The sequence below is a fragment of the Schistocerca serialis genome, chromosome 3 (assembly GCF_023864345.2).
Source record: "Schistocerca serialis cubense isolate TAMUIC-IGC-003099 chromosome 3, iqSchSeri2.2, whole genome shotgun sequence".
Taxonomy (NCBI): Eukaryota; Metazoa; Arthropoda; class Insecta; order Orthoptera; family Acrididae; genus Schistocerca; species Schistocerca serialis.
Window position 1 is genome coordinate 835,969,899 of NC_064640.1, and position 21,166 is coordinate 835,991,064.

General features: G+C 38.7%; 1 protein-coding gene across 8 annotated transcripts in view; it reads right to left on the reverse strand.

Moving 5' to 3' along the window:
* LOC126470878 (inositol hexakisphosphate and diphosphoinositol-pentakisphosphate kinase) overlaps positions 1-21,166 on the reverse strand; it is a 591,274-nt gene that overhangs the window by 123,676 nt on the left and 446,432 nt on the right. For all 8 annotated transcript variants that reach the window (XM_050098893.1, XM_050098898.1, XM_050098892.1 and 5 more), the window contains 3 exons: positions 13,408-13,521; positions 13,200-13,297; positions 647-828 (listed from right to left, as the gene is read on the reverse strand). In XM_050098893.1, coding sequence (XP_049954850.1) covers positions 647-828; positions 13,200-13,297; positions 13,408-13,521 — 394 coding nt within the window. The remainder of the gene's footprint in view (positions 1-646; positions 829-13,199; positions 13,298-13,407; positions 13,522-21,166) is intronic.

A 21,166-nucleotide genomic window follows, 5' to 3' on the forward strand; every position in this document is an offset into this window, starting at 1 on the left:
TCAGGATTTCATGACATGATCCAACTGAAATGTTTCAAACTTTGCCAGAAGATGATGAGAATGACACTCATCAAAATGTCGCAGCTAACCCAATGGAAAACCAAGATGATTTCATTATCCTGATTCTAGCTTGCAACAGGTTTTGGAATTAGTGGAACGTCAGGACTTGTACAATGGAAGAGCGGGTGATTTTGATTCTGCTCCTATTTCTGCAGTTCAGAGTAATGGTAAACAGTTTGTACCTTTCGTTTGCATGCTGTGGCATGCAGTGTGTCAGCCAGGGCAGCAATGTAAAAAGAACATGTCAAATGCTTTCTGGAAACCCAGAAATATGGAATCTGCCTGTCGGCCTTCATCCATAGTTCTCAGTATATCATGCATCATGCATATGCAATGTTTAAGTAAATTCTCTGAACTGACAGGAGGATATCTGTGCACAGCTTACAGAAATACATGCATGTTATGTCTATGAAAAACAGTGTTGCTAATAATATTTATGAGAGGAATGTTCTGAGAGATAACCAAGGCACACACACACACACACACACACACACACACACACACACACACACACACACACACACACACACACACACACAAAAAAAAAAAAAAAAAAACACAAAACCTGGTGTATATGAAATACTACCTGCACTTCTCTCTCTCCTCCTATTTTCATAGCTCTTTGAGCGGAATTCACCATCAGGACTCGGTGGTTCATCACCCCCATATGATGAGCTCCTGTTGCTCTGTTGGCCATAAACTTCACATGCCAGACGTAATGCCAACTCTGAAGCCTCAGTACTGCTGATTCCTTTTGCCAATGGTGACCTGCATCATTTATGAATTTTGAAAATACATAACTGCAGTCAACAGTAACCATCACTTAATTATTATTATTATTACTACTTTACACAGTGAAAATTCATCATAATGAATCATCTTCAACTGATTGAAGACACAATGGAAATAACCTCAATGGATAGTTTGTGGATGCATATGCAAGTTCTTATTCAGGTAACAACAGTGCAATAACAAGTGCACGAGAAAATTGTATAACAAACATCGGCACAGTTATTAACAAAAAAGCATTTAACAGAGTAGGTTACTATGAGCTGTGCAGTGAGTTAATTACTACTCTCTCAAATGAAACAGAGCTAATACCAACTACTAGTGTACACATTTGCACACCTAGGCCACAAACTGATTATTGCAAAAGATGATACATGAGGGAAATCACAAATTAATAAAATATGTAACAGGAGATGAAAAAAAACAGATTTTCTGCAGAAACTTTAACTCTTCACTCTGATACTATCAAGAGCAAAGAATCAGTCAAGACAAAGGCACGGCGAGAAAGTATGTGTTAGTGTAGAAAAACATCAAGAGTTCTGTGTGAGGTTTCAACTGGTTTTACTGAATACTCTCATTAAAAATAACAAGGTAAGTAGGTATAGAAAAGCTAAGTCTCTCTCTCTCTCTCTCCTCTCTCTCTCACTCTCTCTCTCTCTCTCTCACTCTCTCTCTCTCTCTCTCACTCTCTCTCTCTCTCTCTCACACACACACACACACACACACACACACACACACACACACACACACACGAACAAACAAACAAACAGAAGGACAATGTAGTAGTAAGTTAAACTTAAGAAATCAAGCATTACACTTAAAACATAACCAGATACTTTGTATGGACATGGATCATAATCTTAACCTAGATAAATAGCAGTGACCCCTGGGAAAGCTAAAAGTGATGTGGGCATTTAACTAGCACGACAGTGCTAGATAACAGAAGGAAGTAACTGAGACAGCAAAAGACATGACTGGTAACAAAAGCTGAGGGAGAAGATACAGTTTTTTATAATGGGTATCCTTAACACCTTGTGAGATACACCAGATTAGTGATGATGTGAAAGAAGTAAAGAAGAATTAAAAGGATGAAATTTGATGGAAGTAATATATTTCTATCTGAAATTAAGTCTAATAAATACCAAGAAGCAAAATCAAAGTGCACGAGAGTCTCATTTACGAAATACATTCAATGTCAGATATACCAGATAAACCTGCCATTTGGGTACAGTGAGGTAAACGGGCAATTTTACATGAAAAACATGTAAACACCCATTCCTGTCAGAGTAATACCCTTGCTGCCCCACTCCACCATTTAGCCACTTTCTCGAAGTCCTTCTTGTGAGCAGGAACCTGATTCTGGAATAACCTCCCACACTATATTAGAGAACTAAATAATGTCTCCTGCTTCAGAAGGGAGTTAATAACATTTCTATTGTAGCAACAATAACGATTACCATTGTCTTTGTATGCCCTTGTTACCCTTGTACATTCTTCTTTCCAACCATACCTTTCTCATTTCCGAGTATTCTTAGCTGGTGCAGTCTCCTTAAATTTCCTTTCCCCAGAACTCGCAATATCAAAAAGCATCTATTTTGTAAACCTATAAATACATTTTATATCTGCCACTATCATCATCATCATCATCATCATCATCATCATCATCATCATCTGTTAGTGAGAGCAGCAGCAGCAGCACAATTACTGCCAGTATTAACTGTATTAGTTCACAGTCAACATTACTTACTCACATTGTAACAATTGACACCCAAAACATTTGAATACCATTTTGTCATACTGAAACTGTTATTTCTTAGGTAACAATGATGCAAAACAGTATTGTGTGTGTGAAACTCAGTTCCGATGTAAGAGAGGGCTTGATAGTTCTAATCAGATCAGGTTATATAAATATATAATAAACAAAATGTTAATCCACTGTGTGATGAAGGAAAGCCTCACTGAATTTGGGGGATATGCAGGTAGATGGAAGGAAAATGGACACATCGTCGCATCAAGTAATGGGAAGATTCACGCACAATAAACGTGTAAGCCAGTAAGGTAATTACAGTTCCATAGAGCATTACATTATTCAATAATTGAAGCCAGATTTGACAAGATGCTTTTAGAGTTTCTGCAATCAGTTGAAACCATAGTAACTAGCAAATTTTATGAACTGATGTCCAAAAATCTAATCTATAGAATTTATAAAAAATTCAGAAAATGTGTCACACAAATGAAGAGAACAAAAGTGGATAAACGTGAGAACTTTTGAACAATCAGCCCTGCCCCTCAACCAGTAAGTTGCCAGATGGAGTAATATACAGAACTGAAATGAAGGTCATTTTCAATTTGAGAAAGGTAAAATGATACCAGGGAAACAATTATAAATGGAAAAATAAAGAAAAACCAAGATATCTTCATGGAATTAGTGAACCTGTGTAAAGCCTAAATCCTAGGAGGAATAAATACAAAAATACAGTGAGTTGTGTTAAGAAAGAGGGCAAAGCACAGCTGCAGCTTATTGATACTGTAACTACTGTTCACCTTTTGTGTCACAGAAGATTGTATTGAAAGAAAACATGAGGACTGGAGTAAAAGTCAAAGAGCAACAGATAACAGTGTGGAGGTTCACAAACTACACAGTTATTGCAAGTAGGGACACTTTCAAACTGATGAAAGGAGTGATCAGGCTACTAAACACAGAATTCAGATTAAGAACAAACAAAGATGAAAGTAACTGTATGGTAGAAATAAGATAATTACCTACTAAGCACCAGAATTAGGGAAGACACAGTAGCTAAACAGGTATTCTGTTTGGAAAGCGAGATTACACAAGATGGTTGAAGCAGATAAAAAATCAAAAACATGATGACACAGGTCACGTAAGCAATATTCTTGGAAATGCCCCTAGGGTATCATACATCGGCACAAAACTGAAGATGTTTCTGGATTTACACCTCTGGAGCATGGCACTGAACTTGAGTTAAAACCAATGAGGAAGAGAAAAATCATGAATAGTATAACACAAATATGTAATGAATTAACTGGACAGAAGGTATGAAATTGAGGGGTAGGAGAAATTATGAATATTGGAGATTGTAATTCACAAAATTTTCTGAGCAGCAGACATGCACATAGGAAAGATAATAAATGTTTAAGCTTTTGGAGAATGTCCTTGAGAGCCAGCTCTCACTTATATGTATGTACATATACATATGCGTAAGTGTGCATTTTTGTCTCAGAGGCTTTTGACCATAGTGCACAGTGATGTATTACACTTTCTACATATATCTGAGATCCATACATCCTGGGTTTTCCAAAGGTGTAAACATACTTGACATACAGATGAAGTCTGTAGTAAATTACAGCTCAAGAAGGGAAGGGGCAATGGAACATTTGCTAATACATCAATTAAGCACTACTCAAACTGGTTCTGGAAGGAACAACTCAACCTGGAGGTAGTAGTTGGAATCTTTATGAGGGAATACATTTAGGACTCTAAAGGTAGGAAATGTAGAAACCTACAGTTCTGCATCCCCATATTGTCTCCCAGTGTTAAATCCCAAAACTCTTCTTGAGTCTCATTACAGAAGATTGGAACTGGGGAGCAGAACAAAAAAAAACCAAAAACAGGATGACACAGGTCACATAAACAGAATTTAACATGTCACCAATGTTTAGGTCTTTGACCTGGAGCATTTGCTCAGTTGGATGAGAACAGGGAAGGAACTTTGCCACGGGCTGTCAAAGTAGATCATCCTGCAAATTGCATGAAGTGATTTGAGGACCCCATGGAATACCTAAACCTGATAGGTTGGAATAGGTTTTACAACTTCACTACTCCTACATGAGAATCCATGCTATATCTCTGAAGAACGCAGAGTCTCATGGTGGTGATATTGAATAAAAACTTCTCTAGTTTCTAGCCACATCAAACCATTAAAACTCCACAAGCTTTCAGCCAAGCCCTCCTTTGCCATTGTGAAGTGGTTTGACTGTCAGTGCATTCTATTTCAAAAAGATTCTGCCACAAACAAAATGGATGCTTTGGCCACAGCGTCTATACAAAACCTAGTCACACAATTCTGTACTTGCATGCCAAAAGCCATCATCACCTGACACAGAACCACACTGTGTTACAAATATTGATGCATCATGCAACAATGATACCAGATACTGATAACCTGCTCCACGAGCTGAGCCATCTATGCAAGGTATTCAGGAATGTGGCTACAATGTTCATAAAATAAATGAAGGGATTTCAAGCAAAAATCTCAATAAGACCACTGATGAGGTGCAGAAAAGAAACCTGCTTTCTTGCCATTCTGTAGCTCTGTGTCAGCCAAGACAAGCTGACTCCTGGAAAGACACAATATCAAATTGATCTTCATGCCTTCAATAAAAATACAATTACTGAGACCAGTTAAAGATGCAGCATGTCTTTGAACACCTGGGGTCAACATAATACCTTGCAAGTGTGGCCAGCCTTATGTCAGTCAGACAAACAGTACGCATCATAGAACAATGCAGGAAGCAGCACAAGAGTTTCTATCACCAGTGCTACTCTGAAAAAACTCCTTTAAGTTGAGGTTACTTTAGAAAACAATAATCAGATAAAATTCAACAAAACTTGTATCATGCCTTGCACTAATAGCTTCTGGGACTGTGTAATTAAAGAAGCCACTGAGATAAAAATCACCAACAAGACCCTTAATAGAGACAGTGGCCTGCAGATCAGCACAACATGTGTGGGGATCCAGTGACTGTGAAGATAAGGTAGATGCACTGAATGCAGAGTCAAGATATGCCTATATATGTTGATGCTGTGAACACCAATGATGTCGCTGACAGCAGTTAGCATATATAAGGGCACACCAGCAGTCCTCTGGCAATCATACTACTTGACTATGGCAAAGGGGTGCTTGACCAACAGCTCATGAAATTTTAGACACTTGACACTGCTGGAAATTGAGAACTTCTTATTCATGCTTTATCTCACTTGGTAGTCTAAACGATTCAGTGCATGTCATCAACATGATGAAACTAATTTCTAGGATATAATCACATAGTCCAAGATAGGTAATATAAGCATTCCTAAAATGAAAGAACATCTCTACATTGAGTGCATATCCACATAATGTCATCAAAATTTTAGCTTGATACATGTTTCAAACTCTCTTGTGGTTCTCCCACAATATATGCTCCAATGAACATTTCCAATAACTTAAAACTTAAGAATTGAAACTGAGTCTTTACATAAGGATTGCTCAAACAACAGTTAGTGGTCCACTACCTGTCCCTTTGAGTCAGAGTCCAGTACATAGTTTTAACTTGTCACAAATGTTCAGCAGATTGTATGCTGCTACAACAACAACAACAACAACAACAACAACAACAACAACAACAAAATCTAACATCTTAAACAAAATATATTTGTAAAGGTAGAAAATAATGATGGATGGCTAACAAACCTGAAAACAATGAACCAGACAAAATGTAACAACCTAAAAAAGTCCACTAACTAGTTTACATAGAAGCCAGGACTTCACATACAGCTATAAAATTTAAAGCATGTTCATCTTATGAACTGTCCTCAAAGCCAAATGAACTGAAGAAAGGAAGGAAACTCAGCACATCTTTGGGTGGAGATCAGCTGGTAAAAAAAAAGCTAAAACAGAGAAATCACAGTTACTGCCTTCTAATGCGGCCAAGTTAGGAACAGAATGAAAAGCTAATTCCCTAATACACACCATATGCTGTTTCTTATTGAATACAACCCACACAAAGTACTTTGCTTCATCTATGAGAAAGGGAGTAAATTTGCATATTTAGATTAACAATATACTTTATAACTGCTAACCATCTGTAAGACATGTAATAGTCATCTTTGTTGAAATGTAACGGTTCTTAGAACCCTGACACACAGATTTATTTTGCACATTCTTCACACAAGCCATTTCAGCTTTAAGAGCAATTAAAAAAACTATAGAACCTGTATAAGTAAACCTGTACGTACCTGACAACCTGGGTGTAGCAGTTGTCCCACATGTTGCATGCTAAGAAATGTGTTGTAACAATGCCATTCCACACCTAAAACCATACTGACTTTGAGAATCTCATAAACCAGACAAGAAAACAAGGCTCTCAACTATGTGATGTTAAAATTCCACTACTGTAGCCAAAAATTGTTTCTCAAAGCTCTATAGAGCTTAATGCATTTATGTACTGGCTGTACTAATCACACACTCCACAGCCCAGATGTTGTTGTTGTTATGGTCTTCAGTCCTGAGACTGGTTTGATGCAGCTCTCCACCCTCTCTACTTCGACCATCATCAGTTATTTTGCTCCCCAAATAGCAAAACTCCTTTATTACTTTAAGTGTCTCATGTTCTAATCTAATTCCCTCAGCATCACCCGACTTAATTTGACTACATTCCATTACCCTTGTTTTGCTTTTGCTGATGTTCATCTTATACCCTCCTTTCAAGACACTGTCCATTCTGTTCAACTGCTCTTCCAAGTCCTTTGCTGTCTCTGACAGAATTACAATGTCATCGGCGAACCTCAAAGTTTTTATTTCTTCTCCATGTGTTTTAATACCTACTCCGAATTTTTCTTTTGTTTCCTTTACTGCTTGCTCAATATTCAGATTGAACAACATCGGGGAGAGGCTACAGCCCTGTCTCACTCCCTTCCCAACCACTGTTTCCCTTTCATACCCCTCGACTCTGATAACTGCCATCTGGTTTCTGTACAAATTGTAAATAGCCTTTTGCTCCCTGTATTTCACCCCTGCCACCTTCAGAATTTGAAAGAGAGTATTCCAGTCAACATTGTAAAAAGCTTTCTCTAAGTCTGCATATGCTACAAACGTAGGTTTGCCTTTTCTTAATCTAGCTTCTAAAATAAGTTGTAGGGTCAGTATTGCCTCATGTGTTCCCATATTTCTTCGGAATCCGAACTGATCTTCCCCAAGGTCGGCTTCTACCAGTTTTTCCATTCATCTGTAAAGAACTCGCGTTAGTATTTTGCCGCCGTGACTTATTAAACTGATAGTTTGGTAATTTTCACATCTGTCAACGCCTGCTTTCTTTGGGATTGGAATTATTATATTCTTCTTTAAGTCTAAGGGTATTTCGCCTGTCTCATATATTCTGCTCACCAGATGACCCGCATTCCTATTGTTTTATTCATTATTAAACCTACTGCGGCATTACCCCTATTTGATTTTGTATTTATAATCCTGTATTCATCTGATCAAAAGTCTTGTTCCTCCTGCCACCGAACTTCACTAATTCCTACTATATCCAACTTTAACCTATCCATTTCCCTTTTTAAATTTTCTAACCTATCTGCCCGATTAAGGGATCTGACATTCCATGCTCCGATCCGTAGAACGCCAGTTTTCTGTATCTTGATAATGACGTCCTCCTGAGTAGTCCCCGCCTGGAGATCCCAATGGGTGACTATTTTACCTCCAGAATATTTTACCCAAGAGGACGCCATCACCATTTATCCATACAGTAGAGCTGCATGCCCTCGGGAAAAATTACAGCCGTAGTTTCCCCTTGCTTTCAGCCGTTCGCAGTACCAGCACAGTATGGCCGTTTTGGTTAGTGTTACAAGGCCAGATCAGTCAATCATCCAGACTGTTGCCCCTGCAACTACTGAAAAGGCTGCTGCCCCTCTTCAGGAACCATATGTTTGTCTGGCCTCTCAACAAATACCCCTCCGTTGTGGTTGCACCTACGGTACAGCTATCTGTATCACTGAGGCACGCAAGCCTCCCCGCCAACAGCAAGGTCTATGGTTCATGGCAATGCACCAAATTTTTTCTGAAAGCAGGTTGGTTTCATTCATGATTCCAATACACCATATTATTCCCCATTCTTTTGGCTACATAGATCTATTTTTCAATATAATCTCTATTCAATGTGACCGTCTTACACCACGTTACTAGGAAGGCTTGTAAGCCCACATGGAACCACTCTACTGGCCAACATCAGAGCCAACGTCTTGCTTCATCAATAACCTCCCCATGATCCACGTAGTGCTTCTCATGGAATGCATCTTTAATTGGGCCAAACAGATGAAAGTTACAAAATACGAGATCTCAGATGTAGGGTAAGTGAGATAGAGCAGTCCAATGAAGTTTTGTAAACTCCTCTTAGGTGTGCAGACTCGTGTGATGCCTTGCATTGTTATGGAGAAGGTGAACTTCATTTGTACCTTGAATGGGTGTGTTCGCAGCTCCAACACTGCAGGCATCACAGCTGCGTGTGGCCGGCTGGCACTTGGGAAATTGGACAGGTTTGCAAGACCCAGTTGCAAGGATGACAAATGCCTCGTCCAGTGACTCCCCATGCTTTTCTTCACTGCCAGGTCTCAACAGACCTTTTGCAAGTGCCTACGAATATCTGTGATGCTCCCATTTTCTGCCAGAAGAAACTTAAAGACAGCTCTCTGCTTGGAACGCACTTCTGTTACAGGCGCCATTTTGAAGGCTACGTACAGCACTGACACATATCAGAGCTTCACGGAAATATAGGGGATGAAGCAGGAATATTCCACAATGTCCCACAACAAATTCTGCATTTTTTCAACCGAAATTGGCCGAAAAAAAAAGTGTTGCATTACTTATTGAATGCCATTCATATAAGGGGCAGTCAAATGAAAACAAAGCAGGTGGGAAAAAAGTAAACTGTTTATTATTTCAATGGTAATTTCCATAACTGTATATACATTAATCCCAATGTGAGACAATATGGTCAATGTGTACATGAAGAACTGTTTGTAGTTGCCTACTGAATGATGATTGTACCCAGGTGTGCACCTCTTCATCCAAAGTGTACCAACAGCCACAAACGTCTTTATTGAGGACTACAAAATATGGAAATCACAGGGGAGGGATTGGAACTGAATGGGGGCTGTGTAAGGGCTTCCCAGCAAAACTTCTGCAGTGAAGTCAATACAACCTTGGCAACATGTAGGTGGGCCCAGTCTTTTCAAGATGTCTATCATTAGATTCTCTTTACATGCTATAAATTGTTTCAAATTTGCAAATGTGCTTAGATACTCATTAGTGTATGTTGGAACATCAGCACAACATTTATATGTTTAAACTGTGCAGTACTTTATTTATGGAATGTTGATGCAACCATTTTTTTAATTACAATTTGATATAACATCACCACGTAACCTTCAGTGTTGTAAAAAGCATGTACACCTAATAATGTTACAAGAACTGATGAAAACAGCATAAATCTGTCGAAATCAGTAACAGCAATACAAAGAACTACTTGCGATCTTGGAAAACTTGATTCTTCAAGAATAATACATTGAAGTGAGTTAAAGTCATGGGATGGCAATATGTGCATATACAGATGGTGGTGGAATCATGTACACAAGGTGTAAAGAGCAGTGCGTTAACAGAGCTGTCATTTGAACTCAGGTGATTTATGTGAAAAGGTTTCCAACATGATTATGGCCGCACAATGAAAATTAACAGAATTTGAATGTGAAGTGGTAGCTGGAGCTAGATGCGTGGGACATTCCATTTCAGAAATTGTGAGGGAATTCAATACTCCAAGATCCACAGTGCCAAGACTGTGCAAAGAATACCAAACTCCATGCATTACTTCTCACCACTGACAATGCAGCAGCTGACGGCCTTCACTTAACAATCGAGAGCAGCAGTGTTTGCCTAGAGTTGTCAGTGCCAACATACAAGCAACACTGCGAGAAATTGCCACAGAAATCAATGTGGGACATTCAATGAATGTATCTATTAGGACAGTGTCATGAAAACTGGTGTTAATGGGCTACAGTAGCACACAACCAATGTGAGTGCCTTCGCTAACAGTACACCATCACCTGTAGCACTTCTCCTGGGCTTGTGACCATATTGGATGGAACACAGATGACTGAAAAACCATGGCCTGGTTAGAAGAGTCCTAATTTCAATTGGTAAGAGCTGATGGCAGTGTTTGAATGTGGTGCAGACCCATGAAGCCATGAACCCAAATTGTCAACAAGGCCTGTGCAAGCTGGTGGTGGCTCCATAATGGTGTGGGCTGTGTTTACATGGAATGGATTGGGTCCTGGTTAAGTTCAAGATATTTGAGACCATTTGCTGTTATTCATGGACTTCATGTTCCCAAACAACAATGGAATTTTCATGGACGACGATGTGCAATGTCATTGGGCAACAATTGTTTACCATTGGTTTGAAGAACATTCTGGACAATTCAAGTAAATGATGTAGCTACCAGATAGCCCAACATGAATACCACTGAACATTTATAGGACATAAACAAGGAGTCAGTTTGTGCACATGATTCTGTACCATCAACACTTTCACCATTATGGACAGCTACAGATTGTTATATTTTTTGGATTACTTCTCTAATTTTTTTTTATTATAAACATATTATTATGTGTACATTAATAGAATAATTTCTATTGTGAAGCATAAAAGGTGTTGGGTAGGAATTAATAACTTACATCTGTATATTTAAAAAGATTTAAAAAGTTAAAAATGTTTAGAATGTAGCCCTGTTTACAAATTAATTTGTGGTGTGGATGTAAAATGACCCATTACAATTTATCTTGCAAAATTATGCACAGAACATGAAACTAAGTAACTAGCTAAGATTATTTCCCAAGAAAAATGAACTCTTAAATGAAGATTATGTACCTTGTTCAGTGTATGTTCTCACTGGTTGTGTCTATTTATCATGAGATTTATCTGCCTTCTGACCAAACAATGATTTACGAGGTACTGGTACAGTTTACAAAATTCTTCAATTGAATGCCACACCTGATAAGTGTCAGCTATGTATGGACAATCAGACCATTCCCTTGTGCCGAGACAATGTCAGTGAACCCCAGTTAACACCTTCGTGGCTGAGTTCCTACACAATATATCAAATTTTCTCTTTGTAAAGAAATACAGGAAACTTAGTTAACAATGGCATCACAAACCAAGCCTGACAACGTCTTTGTAAGGGAGTTTCAGTTTGAGCCACTGTTGTCACTCACAACTAAGATACAGATTTTAAACAAGAAGGAAAAAATGAATATTAGGAGTTAACATTCTGTCAATAACACAATCATTAGCGATGGAGTACATGGTCTAATGAAGAAGGCTGAAGAAGAAAAGGAATCATTGGATAGATGCACAAAGTCTGGAGTTGCCACCTTCCTAAATGCAAGCCCAGTGTCTTATCACACAACCATTTTGCTTGGTGCTTTTAAACAGTTGCCATACTATCCCATCAATGAAACACAAATATATATCTAGAAAACCAAAATGAATAATCATATTTGTGTTTGAACATGTGCTTATGTAATAAGAAAATACAGTAGGCAACCCATCAGAGGGTCTGTGAATGGGTCGTTTGTAACAAGACTTTTACAGAATTTTTACTTTAACATTCTCACTTAAAAGTAATGAAAGCTATATTTGAATTACTATTACTGATTTAGTGTATTGGAATATCACCACACAGTCCACATGTATGCACAACAATCTTGTTCAAAACTGCTGCTAGTATATAAAATTCTGTTGCACAAAGTGAACAAGCTGCACACATCTACATAAAAAATGAACTGCAACAATTAAGTTAGTAGCCAAAAATATCATCTGGTATTGACAGTGGTAAACATCACCAGAGGAAGCAGGGACACATGACAACAGTAAACAGAATCGAACACATGGACAAGTTCTTTCTACAATTGGTTGTTGCTATGGCAGCTGACCCATAAATAACTAGCTCTGTCATTTTGTCATCCTGATCTGGATATGGTCTTTATGCAGCAATAGATGGAAAATGGAAATTAGAGTTTGGCGTCACTGGCCAGGAGGCCCCTTGAGGGGCAGGTCCGGTTGCCTTGGTGCAAGTTTTATTACATTCTACGCCACATTGGGTGACCTGTGGGCAGGATGGGGATGAGATGATGTTGAAGACAACACAACACCCAGTCCCTGAGTCAAGAAAATCCACGACCCAGCTGGGAATCGAGCCCGGGCCCGTAGGATGGCAATCCATCACGCTGACCAATCAGCTATCGGGGAGGACATGCAGCAATAGGTGCATTCCCAATATTCATTAGGAATGAATACCCACTAAGCTGCTTCCTCGCCACACTCTATTTGTATCTTTCAGGGTACATTAGAGAAATTTGTTCACTACTTACGGAGCAAAGAAGTGGGTCTTAAAGTGAGAAAGTCTGATTTTTCTGTATAGATACAGGAAATTTTCTCAGGATTTCTTTATTTATTTATTTTGTATAACAATGAAGCACTAAAATATTTAGGTACTTGACCAAAGTGGTCTGAAACAAATACCTTATAGGTATCGGCTGAGATGAAGTAGCTTTTGAGTTGTAATTCTCTTCTTCTTCATCAGCCTTTTCTGATGGTGGACTATGTGCTGATGAAATGTCCTGGAAAACAAGAGTTTATCAGTTTCATTATGACCATGAAAACACACACACACACACACACACACACACACACACACACACACACACACATACGTGCGGGATACACTTACTGGCTGTGCTTCATACTCTGGCACCTGGATTGCAGTTTCTTCAACTGAGCTGCTTTGGGAAGGGCTTCCTGGTGTTCCTGGGGTACCATTTCCAGCAGAAGGCATTTCATCTGTCTGCAAAAACATCAGATTTCATACGATTGCAAGTATTTTTCTCAAAATTTCACTGTTATCTAACTAAATGTCATAGATAATTTTTTAACACAACATCCAATTACCACATTAAACATAACATCCTTCAACATCATCCATGTGATGTTCACAGTTTCTGTTTAAATTATATGAGGGAACACTACAAAATTAAGGAATGTAAAATGATGCACAAACAAAATGATGAAATAATAACCAATCAATTGTTCTACAGTGAAAAGGTAACATGTAATATAGCCTACCAAAATCTGTGTTTGTCCCCTATGGACTTTGAAGTTCGCTTTGTAATCTTTTTAACCAAAATTTACAATAAATCTCTTGGTCTGAAAGCTGTCTCTATTTCCTAGAAGATAGTAAAAGGCCATACTTTTCTGCAAAACGGCTGTAAACTGAACACCAGGGGCCATCTCCATATACAAGTGACCCATGTATTGCAGAATTTAGAACATACTGGAAGAAATATAATGTCTTACATTGAACAAAATGATAATCTCTGTGGAAAACAGCATGAATTTTGAGAACATTGAGCATATTAACTTCAAAATATGCTCTCCACATGATATTTTAAAAGTTTTGAAATGAGAAAACAATGCATATCAGTGTTTCCTGAGTTTTTATAAGGTTCTGATTCAACACATTAACCCCTCTACAGGATATATGGTTCATACAAGATATCCATCCAGATCTTTGACTTTACTGGAGACTTCTTTGCAAATAGGATGCAGCATGCTATTCAGAATACAAGAAACCTTAACACACACTGAAAACTTTCAACTACACCTCAGTGAAGCATGCAACAATCACTACCATCCACAATATACATTAGCAACATGCCAGATGATATTAGCTGCTGCTTATAATTTCCTATAGCTAATGCTATAATCTCTAAGGCTTTTAAGATACCAAATAAAAGGCACAGACTGATGGAAACATGTCCAGTGTTTTCATAATAAACTACGGCTTTTGTAGAGGTGACCATTTTGACTTATGTACAACACATATGTTTGAACTCTTAGCACTTCCAAAATATAACACTCATTTATATATGGCAATAGTCGTGTGCATTCATTCTACTCTTCTTTTTGTAGATGGGTATGTTTTAAAGCTAAGCTACGTATTGTGTTGGTTGATAAAGGGAATTTTTTTGCAAATTTGATGCACTGCTCGCAAAAACTGACACTAAATGTAGCAGTGCAATTGCCTTTGTGACCGTTTGTTTGAAGACTGGTTTGATGCAGCTCTTCATTCCTGTCTGTCTGTCTATACTGCACAAGCCTTCCCATCTCTGCATGACTACCACAACCTACATACATTTGAATCTGCTTACTGTATTCAAGCTTTGGACCCCCTTTACAAATTTTACCCCCATCCCCCCCTCCCCCCCCCCCCCCCCCATACTTCTGCCCATTTCAAAAGCTTCTACTGTCTTCTTGTCTGAAGTGTTTGTCATCTACATTTCACTTCTGTATAAGGTTACACTCCAGACAAATATTTTCAGTAGGGACTTCATAAAATTTAAATTTACATTACATGTTAACAAATTTCTCTTTTTCAATAGGCTTTCCTTACTTCTGCCACTCTGCAATTTATAGATCCTGTATTTCAGCTATGATTAGTTATTTTGCTGCTCAAACAGCAAAACTACTTTTGGTACCTCATTTCTTAATCTATTTCCCTGCACATCATTTGATTTAATTTGAGAACACCCAATTACTTTGGCTTTAATTTTGTTCATGTTCCATTCAACTACTCTTCCAACTCCTTTGCCCATCTCTGACAGTTTCACGATGCCATCATCAAATTTCAAAGCTTTTATTTCTTTTTCACAAACTTTAATTCCCTTTCTTAATTTCTCCTCAGTTTCCTTTACTACTTGCACAATGTACAGACTGAGTAACACCACAGATAGGCTACAAACCTTCACAATTACTGCTTCCTTTTCAGTTCCTTCAACTCTGAAAACTGCGGTCTGGTATCTACACAGGTTCTGAATAACTTTTGCTCCCTGTATTTTACCTCTACTACCTTCAGAATGTCAAAGAGTGTTGTGCAGCTGACATTGCCAAATGCTTTTCCCAAATCTGCAACATGCTATAAATATAGATTTGCCTGTCTTTAACCTATTTTCTAAGATAAGCTGTAGTGTAAAGTGTTGCCTCAAGTGTGTCTCCATTTCTCTGAAACCAAACAGATTTTCCCTACAGGCCTGTTTCTACCTTTTTTTTTTAAATTTTTTTCTGTAAATAATTCATGTCAGTCAGTTGCACCAACAAATTATTACATCACAAAATCTGAAATTCATTTAGAGTTTGAGAACATACTTACGGATGGAAGAACAGGCTGTTCCCTACCTAAAATCTTACTCATCTCTCCAAAAGAGGCATTCAACCACCCAATCTACGAAATATCCTTATTCATACTTACGGCACAACTTCTCCTAACCTCTTACCACACAGACCATACACCAACAAATGACCCAGGTGTGGGTCCTGACCTATGCAGCCACACAGCTCACCTGTAACTTCTAAACAGCCTTTTACTTGTGCATGACCACTTATTAGCTGTCCAACAGAATTAATGGTGAATGCCAAAGTGCGACCTACAGCACAGTTGACCACCCAGCAGGGAAACATGCTGCTGAGTACAACATCCTCAATTTCAATGGCCGCATAACCCCCCCCCCCCCCCCTCAACAAATTCTCTGAAATAAAGAGAGGGAAGGAGAGGGGGAGTTGGGAGGGGGAGAGGGGAGGAAGTCCGACAGCGCCATCTGGTAGTAGCATTATGAATTAGGACTTCAAAATTTGAAATTCCAACAATTTTTGAATTTTCCACCATTTTGAATTTAGTTAACTTGCGTATCAATTTAATTGCAGTGTTGCCACATCTACAGGTGTTACAAAAGGGTACGGCCAAACTTTCAGGAAACATTCCTCACACACAAATAAAGAAAAGACATTATGTGGACATGTGTCCGGAAACGCTTACTTTCCATGTTAAAGCTCATTTTAGTTTCATCAGTATGTACTGTACTTCCTCGATTCACCGCCAGTTGGCCCAATTGAAGGAAGGTAATGTTGACTTCAGTGCTTGTGTTGACATGCGACTCATTGCTCTACAGTACTAGCAAAAAGCACATCAGTACATATCATCAACAGGTTAGTGTTAATCACGAACGTGGTTTTGCAGTCAGTGCAATGTTTACAAATGCAGAGTTGGCAGATGCGTCAGAGAAGTTGCTGCTGTACAAGGTCACGTTGACCACGTCACTGTATGGAGAGTGCTACGGGAGAACCAGTTGTTTCCGTACCATGTACAGTGTGTGCAGGCACTATCAGCAGCTGATTGGCCTCCACGAGTACACTTCTGCGAATGGTTCATCCAACAATGTGTCAATCCTCATTTCAGTGCAAATGTTCTCTTTACGGATGAGGCTTCATTCCAACGTGATCAAATTGTAAATTTTCACAGTCAACATGTGTGGGCTGAACAGAATCCGCATGCAATTGTGCAATCATGTCATCAACACAGATTTTCTGTGAAAGTTTGGGCAGGCATTGTTGGTGATGTCTTGATTGGGCCCCATGTTCTTCCACCTACGCTCAATGGAGCACGTCATTATGATTACAAACGGGATACTCTACCTGTGCTGGTAGAACATGTGCCTTTACAAGTACGACAACATGTGGTTCATGCACGATGGAGCTCCTGCATATTTCAGTCGAAGTGTTCGAACGCTTCTCAACAACAGATTCGGTGACCGATGGATTGGTAGAGGCCGACCAATTCCATGGCCTCCACGCTCTCCTGACCTCAACCCTCTTGACTTTCATTTATGGGGGCATTTGAAAGATCTTGTCTACGCAACCCCGGTACCAAATGTAGAGACTCTTCGTGCTCTTATTGTGGATGGCTGTGATACAATACGCCATTCTCCAGGGCTGCATCAGTGCATCAGGGATTCCATGCGACGGAGGGTGGATGCATATATCCTCGCTAACGGAGGACATTTTGAACATTTCCTGTAAATAAGTGTTTGAAGTCACACTGGTACATTCTGTTGCTGTGTGTTTCCATTCCATGATTATTGTGATTTGAAGAGAAGTAATAAAATGAGCTCTAACATGGAAAGCAAGCGTTTCCGGACACATGTCCACATAACATATTTTCTTTCTTTGTGTGTGAGGAATGTTTCCTGAAAGTTTGGCCGTACCTTTCTGTAACACCCTGTATACTAGGGATGTCAATAAAATACTGATATATTGATATTTTTCAAAATTTAATACTATATCGATATTTTGCACAAAGAGGTATCGATGCATGTGTGCGATATATCTTCCCCACATATCGCTGCCAAAACGGCACTTTCAAGTGCCAATATTTTTATTTTATATTTTTTTCACAAAAAAATTCACGTAAATGTCTGAAATTGTTCTTTTGAAATTGACGTAGAATGTTACTTTACTTTCACTGAGTCTTATTTCTTTTTGAGCTTTCATAATGTCCAGTCTTTCTCTTTGACTGTGTGAAGTAAGTGGGGGTGGCACAAAGAAGAAGTTTTTATTGTGCTAGGTGGTGGCAGTCTGAATGGAATAACAAAATTTCCAATGTGAAGAGATAGAACACCAGTTGCATTATAAAACAATTTTCAATGCAAATAGTGTGCTATTCCTTTAGATCAGCATTCTTCAAAAAAATTATTGAAAATGATGAACAAAAATCTAAATGACAAGATGTTCTTTGTGGTGAGTGTAGTCATGTGAGGGGAAATGCTGATGTAACTGACGCTCGACGCTACTAACAGAAACTCCAATATTTAACTACAGTACCCAATTTTGACACAATAACTGCCAGGTTGGTAGCGTTTGCAGAAATGAAAAATCTGGGAAATTGACATGAAGTGTTCCAGACAAATCTGATGCACGATGAAGCTGAACAATGAACCTATCAGACACGTGTTATTGTGCCACTTGCATGGAGTCACCATTGTCAGCAATGTGGTTATTGACAAGTGTAAATGTGCATCATTTTACTTTCAATTCTTGCTCTAAAGGGAAGTAGCAGGCTGGTAGCTTGCTGATGTACAGAGTATCTAATAATAAATCAATACTTAAATATACAGCAGTATATTTACAATGTGCAGCCACTATTTTTTCCGTCAATGTATTGATATACCTATACTTTTGTCGATATAGCAAGGGTCCATAATGATATTTTTATTTAAATATCAATGTCTCAGATTTGAGTTATTTTTAAAAATATCAACAGTCCTAATCTACATCCCATGGAGAGGAGGTGGGTCCACCCAAGAAGAGCCACCATCTTGGATAAATTTGGCAACTATGCAGACTGCCTGCATGAAGCTTGTTACCCTACTTATGTGAAACTGGAAATGGATGGATGGAAGTACCAGTTCATATTCGAAGTGGTCTGGAAGCATGATCAAAATTTTATGCCACTTTAGGAAATGATTTCCTGTGCCATTTTCAAGGTATAGTTAACTTCCCAACACAAGAAGTCCAAATGGGGGGGGGGGGGGGGGGGAATCTCCACCAGTCTGACAGTGTTCCCAGTATGAAGACACAAGAGGGTCCAGAACAAATGGACACATTCTGACAACCCACTAAACCATGTACCACAGTGTTGGAAGTTAAACAAAACCAAGAAAATATCAAGCGGCACCAGGAAAATCCTACTTATAGAAGTGAAGAAAAAGATATTTTTTAAGAGGAGGTATTTTCCTTAGTTGGCCCATTAACAAGAAATTAAATGTTAGATGGTAAACAAATGGATGTGGCACACAGTTCATCCTGAATGAGTACAACAGAAGGGGGTACATTTTTGCCAGTGACCACAGATGATTTTGGAAGCAGACATGCTAAAATTCCGCGGGGTACCATGCTCTTCAAACTTCATGGAGTAAATACTGATGAGGTAAGGGCAAAGCAAGAAAATTAGCAGCATGAAAGAACAGTTTACATAAACTCTACCTCAGTTACGTCAACCAACAAATTGGAAATAAAAAAATTTGGAACACCTGTATAAGCAGATCGGAATGTATTGTACTCCGTACGAGCCGAATATGTGATTTTGCTTAAGAAAAGAACCAACTTCCGGAACACTCCTTAACGTGTCATGAGATTCTTACAGGGTCTATAACCTAGAAACTTAATCACTTACCGGTACCTTATAACTTGCAGCCCATAGTAGAGAAAAATATTTCAGATTTGCTAGAAGCAGGTGTAATTCAACCACCTTTCAACCCCTGATCTTCACCCATAGTGACTGTCCTGAAGAAAACCAGTAATAGAGAGAAGCTTGTTGCATTTGTGTAGGTATGTGAGCAGTCAATATGATCATGAAACCAGATATTTATCCCCTTCCAAGGATTGACGACATTTTGGATCACCTTGGAAAATAAAAATTATTCACCACCTTAGATACGCGCTCTGGCTACCACCAAATTCCTATAGCTACAAAATATTGGGAAATGACAGCTTATGTTCTACCCTCTGGGCATTACGAGTACCTAAGCATGCCCTTTGGCCTCTGAAACACTCCTGCTATATTTCAACATTTTGCTGATCTACTTTTAAGCCAATAATGTGTCCAATATACTCGTATAATTCAGCTGTCTTTTCAAGTATGGTGACAGAATGTGCAGAACGACTGAGAAATGTGGTAACTAATGTCAGCAATACTAATCTAAATCTGAAATTATAATAATGCATTTTTGCACAGTCACAAGTGGACTATTTGGGGCACATAATTGCGGCAGATTGTGTGCAACCAGATTTGTGGTTAAAGAATGCAGTGAACAATTTTCCAGCACCGTGGAACATTAGAGAATTGCAGTCATTTCTCGGACTAACAAATTACTATAGTCATTTTGCGGATAACTATGCAGCCACCATGAAACCACTCACAAAATCACTGAAGAAGTGAACTCTTTTTGCTTGGGCAGTGGACTCCAAGAGTGCCATAACTAATTTGGAAGAAATTCTTACTAGTTCGCCTGTCTTGGATTACACAGATTTTGTGCTTCCTTTTAGCTTCCTGTTTGATGCTGGCAGCTGCATTTTAAGTCAAATACAGATAGTGAGGAAAAACCAATTGGTTACACATCACTTTAGCTAAACCAAGCTGAAGAAAATTACAGTGCCACCAAAAAGTAACTTCAGGCACTTGGCCTTGGCACCCGTTACTTTTCGTATTACCTATATATATGACAGTTCACAGTAATTACAGATCATGCGGCTTTACAAAGACTTTTGAGTTTAAAAGATGCCAGCAACTGACTTGTTAGATGGACCTTAAAACTTAGTGAATATTACTACACAATCAAACACAAGCCTGGTAAGTTAGATCACAATATAGATGCCTTGAGTGGGAAATTAAGATCCTGCAGGTGGACGAGGTACTTATTGAGGAATTAAAAGGGTCACAAGAATCCGATACTGAATGTATGAAATCGGCTACCTCATTAGATTTTATTGCAAGAGACGAAATTTTATATAAGAAAAAACTTCTTGGAGAACGGATAGTACTGGAAAAGGCTATCCGTAAAAACATATCGCAACAGTTGCATGATAGCATACAAGCGTGTCAC